The 10,706-nt window shown below is 41.5% G+C and overlaps 1 protein-coding gene across 1 annotated transcript in view; it reads left to right on the plus strand.

Annotated features, from left to right (window-relative positions):
- Nucleotides 1-10,445, plus strand: part of LOC126473333 (post-GPI attachment to proteins factor 3) — a 115,667-nt gene extending 105,222 nt beyond the window's left edge. Inside the window, exon 7 of the mRNA XM_050100318.1 lies at nt 9,733-10,445. Within this exon, the coding sequence (XP_049956275.1) occupies nt 9,733-9,802 (70 nt within the window). The 3' untranslated portion in view covers nt 9,803-10,445. The remainder of the gene's footprint in view (nt 1-9,732) is intronic.
- Nucleotides 10,446-10,706: the final 261 nt, after the last annotated feature.

Here is a 10,706-nt window from a genome sequence, read left to right on the forward strand (position 1 = left end):
CGAATAGTGAAAATGGCAGTATTAAGTCTTTGAACAAGATCCTGAATGTGGGCTTTCCACGACAGCTTACTGTCTATCTGAACACCTAGGAATTTGAACTGTTCAGTTTCACTAATCATATGCCCGTTCTGTGAGATTAAAACGTCAGGTTTTGTTGAATTGTGTGTTAGGAACTGTAAAAATTGAGTCTTACTGTGATTTAACGTTAGTTTATTTTCTACAAGCCATGAACTGAGGTCATGTACTGCTCTACTTGAAACCGAGTCAATGTTGCACACAACATCCTTTACTACCAAGCTAGTGTCATCAGCAAACAGAAATATTTTAGTGTTACCCATAATACTAGAGGGCATATCATTTATATAAATAAGGAACAGGAGCGGCCCCAACACTGATCCCTGGGGCACCCCCCAGTTGACAGTACCCCACTCAGATCCCACATCACAGCCGTTATCAACATTGTGAATAATGACCTTTTGCTGCCTGTTGCTAAAGTAAGAGGTGAACCAATTGTGAGCTAAACCCCTTATACCGTAATGGTCCAACTTCTGGAGCAATATTGTGTGATCAACACAGTCAAATGCCTTTGTTAAATCAAAAAATACTCCAAGTGTTCGAAACTTTTTGTTTATCCCATCCAGTACCTCACAGAGAAAAGAGAATATAGCATTTTCAGTTGTCAAACGACTTCTAAAGCCGAACTTATATTTGATAGCAAATCGTGTGATATAAAATGATCAATTAACCTTACATACACAGCCTTTTCGATAGCTTTTGCAAATACTGATGGCATAGAAATAGGTCTAAAATTATCTACATTATCCCTTTCTCCCTTTTTATAAAGCGGCTTTACTACTGAGTACTTTAATCGCTCAGGAAACTGACCATTCCTAAAGGAAAAATTACAAATATGGCTAAATACAGGGCTAACATGTGCAGCACAGTACTTTAATATTCTACTAGACACTCCATCATAACCATGAGAGTCCTTAGTCATCAGCGATTTGATTATTGTCTCAATCTCCCTCTTGTCTGTATCACAGAGGAGTATTTCAGACGTCAATCTCGGAAAGGCATATGCTAAGAAATTTATATTATTTCCTGTAGATACTAAATTTTTATTTAATTCACCAGCAATGCTCAGAAAATGGTTGTTAAATACTGTACATATATCAGATTTATCAGTAACAGAAATATTATTACTGCAAAATGACTTTATATCGTCAACCTTGTGCTGCTGACCAGACACTTCCTTCACAACTGACCATATGGCTTTAATTTTATCGTGTGAATTAGCTATTCTATTTGCATACCACATATTTTTTGCCTTGCTAATAACATTTTTAAGCACCCTACAATACTGTTTGTAATGGGCTACTGTATCTTGATTGTGACTACTTCTAACATTTTGATATAATTCCCGCTTTGTTCTACATGATATCCTTATCCCACTAGTCAGCCAACTGGGCTGTCCATTACTGCTAGTACCCCATTTAGAATGTTCTAATGGAAAGCAACTCTCAAAGAGCATGAGAAATGTGTTATGGAAAGCATTGTATTTATCATCTATATTATCGGCACTATAAACATCTTGCCACTCTTGTTCCTTGACAAGTTTTGAAAAACTCTCTATTGCTGTTGGATTAACTTTCCTACGTAGTTTGTAATTAAATACGACATTGGTTAGAGTACAAAAACCTTTTAGTGTTAAAATTTGTGCATCATGGTCTGAAAGGTCATTCACCCTTTTACTAACAGAATGCCCATCTAGTAATGAGGAATGAATAAAAATATTGTCTATGACTGTGCTACTGTTCCCCTGCACCCTAGTTGGAAAAAACACAGTTTGCATCAGATCATATGAATTTAGGAGATCTACCAACATCCTTTTTCTTGCACAATCATGTACAAAATTAATATTGAAGTCACCACATAGAACTACGTTCTGGTACTTCCTACAAAGTGAATCAAGAACCCTCTCTAGCTTAAGCAAAAATGCTCTGAAGTCGGAGTTAGGGGACCTATAAACAACAGCAATTAGAAGTTTAGTTTCACTAAATTCAACTAATGCTGCACATCTTTCAAATATCTGTTCACTGCAGTGTCGTGATATGTCTATGGACTCAAATGAAATACTGTTTTTTACGTACAGAGCCACTCCCCCACCCCGCAAGGAACTCCTTGAGAAACAGCCAGCTAATCTGTAGCCTGGTAAAGGAAGCCTCTGAATTATCAAATTATTTAAGTGGTGCTCTGATATACCAATAATTTCAGAGTTAACATCTATTAGCAGTTCACTAACTTTATCTCTAATACCTCTTATATTTTGATGAAATATGCTAATTCCTTCTCTACTTGGAAACATTGCGTCCTCTGGAGGTGAGCCCTTAGTTAGAGGCACTTCCTTTAAGCAGGTATACCTATCAGCTGACTTCAGTCTAAAAAAGGTGCAGCTCTAACACCAACTACAATAGGAATTTTTCCATGAGTGATACCACCACCACCACCACCACCACCACCACCACCCACTACACTGTCACCTATAAGCTTAGCCAGCCTCTCCTTCCCATGCCTATTGAGGTGCAGGCCACCTTTGCTTTATTAAAGCAAATCTAGATTTCGGCTAGTAACTACTGATTACCAGTGCAGCATTTCAGAGTTTTAATACACGCCATAGTACATCAATCCCATGTTGTTTGGGCTCCTGTCTGGAATGAACTTTGACAGGAGCCCAAACAACAGGGGACTGATGTACTATGGCATGTATTAAAACTCTGAAATGCTGCACTGGTAATCAGTAGTTACTAGCCGAAATCTAGATTTGCTTTAATAAAGCCTGAAAGAAAAGGACTGATTGGTGTTCTCCATCATTTTGAAATTTGGATTTATCTTCAAGCATTGCACTTAAACTGTTCACAGTGTCGACTTTCAACTGCAAGGGCTGTATTTCCTCATCTCGTCACTTGCATATCATCAACCTTAAAGCACATAACCAAGTCTTTATCAGCAACTGCATTGCTGAAAATTTAAGGATAAGGGACAGCTTTAACAAAGGGAGAATGGAATTTTCATTATTCACTCACAGTGTATTTCACTCCCCTTTCAAATCGAGTAATGATTCCAACAACACACTGTTGAAATACTCAGTTTGCACACTTTGCAGGAGAGAACATATAACTTGGTTGCATTGACACAGTTCACCTGGCCAGAAATACTAGTTAGCAGATATGCTGCCAGTGCCTGGTATCAGAAAGTCACAGTTTAGCTCACCCTACTACAAATGGTTTTCATAATTTCAGAGTGGTCAGCAACCAAACGTAGATGATACTTGTCCAGGAAGGCCTTCCACTTCAAGTGATGACTCGTACTTCAACCGATGATCCAGAAATATCAAAGATGTCGTGCATGAAAATTGCCGATTGACTGTTTTGCAATGGTTATGTGAAGGGGAAAAAATCTGCAAAAGGAGACCAGAGCTGTAGCAACACAACTCCTGGTTCTCGCACCACAGCAATGTGCCCGCATAGTCATATCTGTTGATTGAGTAGTTTTGTGCCACAAATCATGCCTGTTCTCACGCAGCCTCCTTGCTCTTGCCAGACTTGGCACCTTATCTCTGAAGTTAAAATCAGTGCTCAAAGGACAACATTTTGAGAGTACTGATGACATGGAGTCATATTCATTACAGACCTTAAAGGCCATTTCAAATTAAACTATCCAAAACTGCTTCACAAAATGGGAAGAGGAGTACTTTGAAGGGGCAAGGTTCAATAATCTGTAATTTTAACAAAGAAGTGTAGAAAAAATAAAATTCAGTTATTTTCTGAACAGATGTCATGTATTATGAGAGACAATGACGTTCCAGCACCTTAAGTGTTCAATTCGGCAAGCTGAGAATGGCGTGTTTTGGACTTAATTCCTCGTAGGAAAAATAGGATGTACCCAGGATATACCATATCTGTTTCTGCTTGTTGGAAGTGCTCATTGGTCTAATAGTCTGGTTCTTGGGAAATGCAGGTTACTACCATGAAATGACAGTTGTTGGAAACTGTAAGCTAGCATTAATAGGGAATGTACAATGTGAGATGGTGTTGTTCCTGTGCCTTATTGGAAAGTTGTGACAATAGCCATACCTGGCAGAATCTGTGGTGAGAGAGTTATTGCAATATAAAGAACCTAGGAACAGTTATAAATACTATAGAAAATCATGGGTGGAAAAAGAACATTGGAATGAATTAAGGTGTCGAGTGGTCAGCAGGCATTTAATCGAGACTGTAAATGTGATACACTTCTGGACAATATCCTCTTTCAGAGAGACCTCATATAGAAAACACACGCACACACCGTGACCAGCTGCACTGTAACAGTACTGCAGCTTGCCTCAGCAAATTATTACCTTTACTGTTTCCAACGCTTGTATTCCACCTATGGAAACTTACAGATATTAAACTGTCCAGAAAAACTTGTTTTTAGGAATCGAAACACCTAGCATGTGTTACTGTCATCAGGACACATATAAGACAAAAAAGGGGTGGAGGGAAGGTTTAATTCAGTGATGTATGGAAAGGATAGTATGCTGCTCTCGACATAGAACCAGCATTGAGCTACAGACAGTCACAATGAAAGAGACTGCTGAAGTATTAAAGCTGTCAGAGTAGTCCTTCTGCAGTAGAAAATGCCATTCATGTCTCCCCCCCCCCCCCCCCCCCCCCCCCACACACACACGCCTGACCAGTGTCTCAGGGTGCTGAAGCCCTGCTGGGACTGCCTCTGTGGAGATGGATGGTGGGGATAAGGAGGCGGTGAGGGAGAGGGACAGAAGGGGTGGGGCGAGATACTAGCGCTGCTTATAAGAGGGTGCAGGGCTTGGTGGGTGCAGGATAGGGCTGTTAGGAGCAGCATCAGGCGGCTGTGCAATGGAGTGGAAGGGGGAGGGGGGAGGGGGAGGGGCAAGATGTATTGGCTGGGAGAACCCTTCTGAGACTGTTTGACCACCTAGGGTAAGTCTTTTTATTTGATGCCACTTTGGCGACTTGTGTCAATGATGATGACACCACAACTCTCAGTCCCCAAGCAGACAAAATCTCAAACACAGTTGGGAATCGAACTCGGGCCCCCTGCTTGTGAGTCAGCCGGGACAGCTGTGCTACTGAACTGTTGGCAGTTCTTGAAACCCCCATAGTCTAAACTTTCACTAGTCTCTGTCTCCCACCAACTATCCCCTTTCCTGCTACCACCCCAATACTACACATCTGGAATGGGAGAAGGGAGAGGATAAGTGAGTGGGTTATGAGAACAAAGAATGCGTGGTAGGGACAGTTCCTGCCTGTACAATGCAGCAAATGGCTCTGAGCACTATTGGACGTAACATCTGAGATCATCAGTCCCCCAGAACTTAGAGCTATTTAAACCTCACTAACCTAAGGACATCACACACATCCTACAATCCAGCAAAGATGGTATTGATAAGAGGAATCTAGATAGCATGGACTGTGAACTAGTTAAGCACGTCATGTTGGGTAGCATGTTCAGTAACTGGGTAGTTCAACTGTCTCTTCGCCACAGTTTAACAGTGATCATTTATGCGGGCAGACAGATTGCTAGTTGTCATGCTCACGAAAAGTGGCACAGTGGTTGCAGCTAAGTTGGTAGGTCACATAGATGCTTTCACACGTGGCCCCGCATTTGAGCAGTAAAAGTTACCTGTGAGAAGACTGGAGTAGGTGGTAGCGGGGGAATATATAGGACAGGTCTTGCGTCTAGGTCTACTGCAGGGTTACGAGGCATGAGGCAAGGGGTTTGGAGCAGAGGTGGTATAGGAACAGATAAAGATATTGTGTAGGTTCGGTTGGCTGTGAATACCACTGTGGGAGGGGGGGTGGAGGGTGGGGGGAGGCTGGTAATGAAAACACTGGTGGAGAATGTGATTCAGTTGCTCATGTTGTGGGTGGTACTAAGTAATGAGAGGAGTGCTTTTGTGTGACCGGACAGTGGGTCTGATGGGAGATCTGTTCTGGACAAGATTGGGAGGATAATTTTGATCTGTGAAGGCCTTAGTGAGGCCACTGGCATAGTTGGAGAGGGACTACTCATCGTGAAAGCTGCAGTGACATCTTGCCTCATAGCTTATATCCCTGCAACAGACCTAGATACAAGATCTTACCCGTACATCCTCCCAGTACCATGTACTTCAGTCATGTCACAGGCATCTCCTATCCCATCTAAGGCAAGGCCATCTGCAAAAGAAACCGTGTAATCTACCAAATAAGCTGTAACCACTGTAGTGTTCATGATTAAAACATCCACAACAGTTGTACAGTTACATATTCTCTGAAGTCCTTATACTGTCAGATTTCAGGAACTCCGCCCCACGTTCAGACATATCTATAAAAATAGCTTTGACACTGACACTTCAACCTACTAACTCCCAGGGCAACACATGTGCCATAAGCGGCTCATCAGATTGAATGCACTTGCACAACAAACACTTTTCAACTGTAAGTGACACAAGTCACCCTCATCTTGGAAGTACTGGCAAGACGACAATGAATGTAAAGACTACCCGATTACATATTTACGTTGCGCTGTCATTGTAAGCCAGCCTGCAGATAACATGTAACAAATACTTGCACAGAGTGTCAATGTGTCCCGTCTGTCAACAGAAAGATAAAATTTAAACAATGGAAAATCCAGGATGGAATGTAACAATATTAGAGAAGGAAAGTTGCTACTCACCATATAGCGGAGATGCTGAGTCGCGATAGGCACAACAAATAGATTTACACAATTATGGCTTTCGGCTATTGAGGCCTGCAATCGACGTGCGCGGCCACGCACACGCACACACACACACACACACACACACACACACACACACACACACACACATGCGCAGTCTGCAGACAACTGAAACCACACTGCGTGCAGTAGCACCAGCGCATGATTGGAGTGGCGACTGGGTGGGGGTAAGGAGGAGGCTAGGGGGTGAGGGGGAGATATAGTATGGAGGGGAGGGGATGATGGACAGTGAAGTGCTGCATTTTAGATGGAGGGCAGGAGTGAAGGTGGGGGGGGGGGGTTAAGTAGTGGAAAGGAGAGAAATTAAAAGACTGGAGAAGACTGGGTGTGGCGGTGAAATGACAGCTGTGTAGTGCTGGAATGGGAACAGGGAGGGGGCTGGATGGGTGAGGACAGTGACTAATGAAGGTTGAGGCCAGGAGGATTACGGGAACATAGGATGTATTGCAGGGAAAGTTCCCACCTGTGCAATTCAGAAAAGCTGGTGTTGTTGGAAGGCTCCATATGGCACAGGCTGTGAAGCAGTCTTTGAGATGAGGGATATCATGTTTGGCAGCGTGTTCAGCAACAGGGTGATCCACTTGTTTTTTGGCCACAGTTTTTCGGTGGCCATTCATGCGGACAGACAGCTTGTTGGTTGTCATCCCTACATAGAATGCAGCTCCTACCACCACCTACTCCAGTCCGGTCACCCACATCACCTCTCCCGTCAAAGGCAGGGCTACCTGTGAAACCAGTCATGTGATTTACCAGCTAAGCTGCAACCACTGTGCTGTATTCTATTTAGGCATGACAACCAACCCTATATATACAACCAACCCTGTTCCCATTCCAGCTCTACACAGCTGCCATTTCACCGCCACACTCAGTCTTTTAATTTCTCTCCTTTCCGCTGCTTAACCCCCACCCTCTCTCCTGCCCTCTGTCTAAACTTCACTATCCGTCACCTCCACCACACTATCTCTCCCTCTCCCCACTCCCTCACCCAGTTGCAACATCCATCATGCACTGGTGCTGCTGTTCACAGTGTGGTTTCAGTCGTCTGAGACTGCACACGTGTGTGCAAGTTGCGTCTGTGTGTGTGTGTGTGTGTGTGTGTGTGTGTGTGTGTGTGTGTGTGTCTATTGCTGACAAAGGCCTTAATGGCTGAAAACTATAATTGTGTGAATCTTTTTGTTGTGCCTATCGCGACTCAGCATCTCCACTATATGGTGAGTAGCAACTTTCCTTCTCTAATATTGAAAGATAAAATTTATGCATCCACTATGCCACTTTCTCCATGGGCATGACTAATAAGAAGCTGTGCTTATCTTACCTCCCCCTCCCCTTCCAGTGTGGCCTCCTGACACTGCATCTAACAGCCCTGTCCTGCATCACCGAGGCCATGCACCCTTTGATAGGCAGCTCTAGCACCTTCCTCCAACCCTACCATACTATCACTCCTCCCCATCTCACACCTCCTCATTACCTCCACCAGACCGCTGCTCTGTCAGATGCATTTGCAGTTGGGTTTCAGTGCCCTTAGCCAGTGGCCATGTGAAAGTGAATTGTGCATGTGTGAATGTGCAAAAGGAGAACTTATTATGAAAGCTTTAATATTTAAAGCGTCTTTTTCATTGTCCCTGTCTGCAATTCAGTGCCTTCACTGTGTGGTGAGTTACAAACTTTCCTTTCCATAGAACAAATTCATTGTTGCATGTTTGTACATTCAATTTTAATATGGTACTCCAATGCCCGGGCCGAAATATGTATAATGAAAGGAGTAAAGGTGTAGTTCATGCATGAATGGAAGAAGTAACTTCAAGGTAGTCACCAGCTATCTCACAAAGTTTCAAGAAATAGAATTAAGTGAGGAATATAGAAATATACTAAATCTTGTACATATTGTATGCCTAAGAACTGCAGAGACAAGATTAGTCTAATTACAGCACACACATTCATCTAACAGTCATTATTACTGTGATCCATATGCAGATTGAATAGGAAAAACATTAATATGTAGAGCAATGTGAGAACCTAATGCTATCCATTTTGCAATGGTTTGCAGAGGTGGATGGACTGTTACAGAAGATTGAATAATTGCAAATCTTTTGTACAATGTCTGTCCCTGGGGCATTGAACTTGTAGCTAAGCTTTCAGCCAGTTTTGTTTTCTGTCTTTCTAACACTTACCCTGAGGACTGCTCAGTGACTCGTTGCCTTTAGTCATTCCATCGTTAAACGGGTATCATTTGTACCGGCAGACAGTGACGTTATATATCAATACCAGCACTTCTTATTCACTGATTATTGTTCCTTGCACTGCCACAGCATTTGTTTTGCTTCAGGGAATCAAATCAGTACAATTCCCTCTCATGCATTTTAATTTCAAATTGTTGGCATTGAATGTAACTGTATAGACATATTCAAATAGTAAATATCATAAAGTACAAAAACAATTTTTTTATCTCAACTTTTGTACTTGGAAATTTTACTATCTGTACTCAAATGCTTATAATAATGGCAGCAGCTAAGATCTGAGATTTTTATTTCTGAGGTGGGGTAATATTTTCCAAGACAGTAAGGGCTATCTAACTAGACAGTTTCCTAGTCGTATTCCTGTGAATGATCTTAAAAGAAGGTAGCCAAATTAAATATCATGATGATTCATATAATTACACTTTCATAATCATTCATATGGTAACTGATAGGATTTGGAAATTTCTGTCACACACTTTTGCATATCCCTTTACATGCTCTACTCTTGAAGCAAACAAATCTGATGACACAGGTAAAATCAAACTACTTACAAAGCATTTAGGTAAAAAGATTAAGTACAGCAGATACTGAGCACACATGCATGTGTGTGCATGCCCACACACACAACGCATGTTGACTGTATTTCAGTGTTAAGAAAAAAAAGTGAACTAATGTGGTTTTTTTCTTTCCGTTTCAGATTTTTAATTGAAGATTGCAGACATATGAGGAAGTTACGAGAAATGCCTGAAAAGCCTCATCAGTCTTGATTGGTGTCTTCTTTGAATATTGTGTATGTTCTCTTTAAGGGGGGGGGGGGGAGGAGGCACATTCAGAAGAGGGGAAATTTAAAGCAATAGTAGATGTAAATGCTATTCATGTCATGTCAGTGCACTGACAAAGGCAATAACTTCATGAGTATTATACCAATTACTGGTTTTAACCTCTTTTGAGATATTTTTCATTTTTGTATGTTCTTAATGTAGTATTACTGAGAATAGCAGTTCTCTGTTGTGCCATAATGGTTAGAAGAATGTGGTACTGTGAGGGCATTACAGACTCTAGTCAGCATAAGTTATTCTGCAAAATATTTGACCTGTCCTCATATGGAATGATTTCCAGCCAATTATATACAAAGCACTGACAAAAGCAGCAGTTGAGAATATCCTTGTCAAGCCAGTTGCCTTACTTAAAGTGTGTTTGGTACAATCATCTGTAAAAGTAATTGAATGTAAACAAAAACCATCTGTTTTGGAATTTGCGTTTGCATGTAATTCTATAATAGAAGACGATAACTGAGATTGTGGTATATGTTGAATGTGGACATATTATTTAGTTATTATATTAGCTTTACAGTTATAAAATTAAAAACAAATTAAATCATTGTTTATTTGTAACAATGTGCCAAATTGACTATGTTGTCACATGAACATTCAGTTCCCACTGTGAGACTCAAAACATTGTCATTTGCAGTTAACAGCAACAGCTGATGGTGACTACTTCCAAATTGTGGATCACAGGTGCTCCAAAGAAAACCTGCTAATTTATGTGCTAACATTTTTTGGAGGAAACTGGGGCAGCTCTGTCAACAGATGGTACATAATCATTTCCACATGACCAACTTGGTCCCTCCGTCCATTACAAACAACCCCTAATATTTGTAATGAAGTTGAG

This window comes from Schistocerca serialis, chromosome 4 (assembly GCF_023864345.2).
Source record: "Schistocerca serialis cubense isolate TAMUIC-IGC-003099 chromosome 4, iqSchSeri2.2, whole genome shotgun sequence".
NCBI lineage: Eukaryota > Metazoa > Arthropoda > Insecta > Orthoptera > Acrididae > Schistocerca > Schistocerca serialis.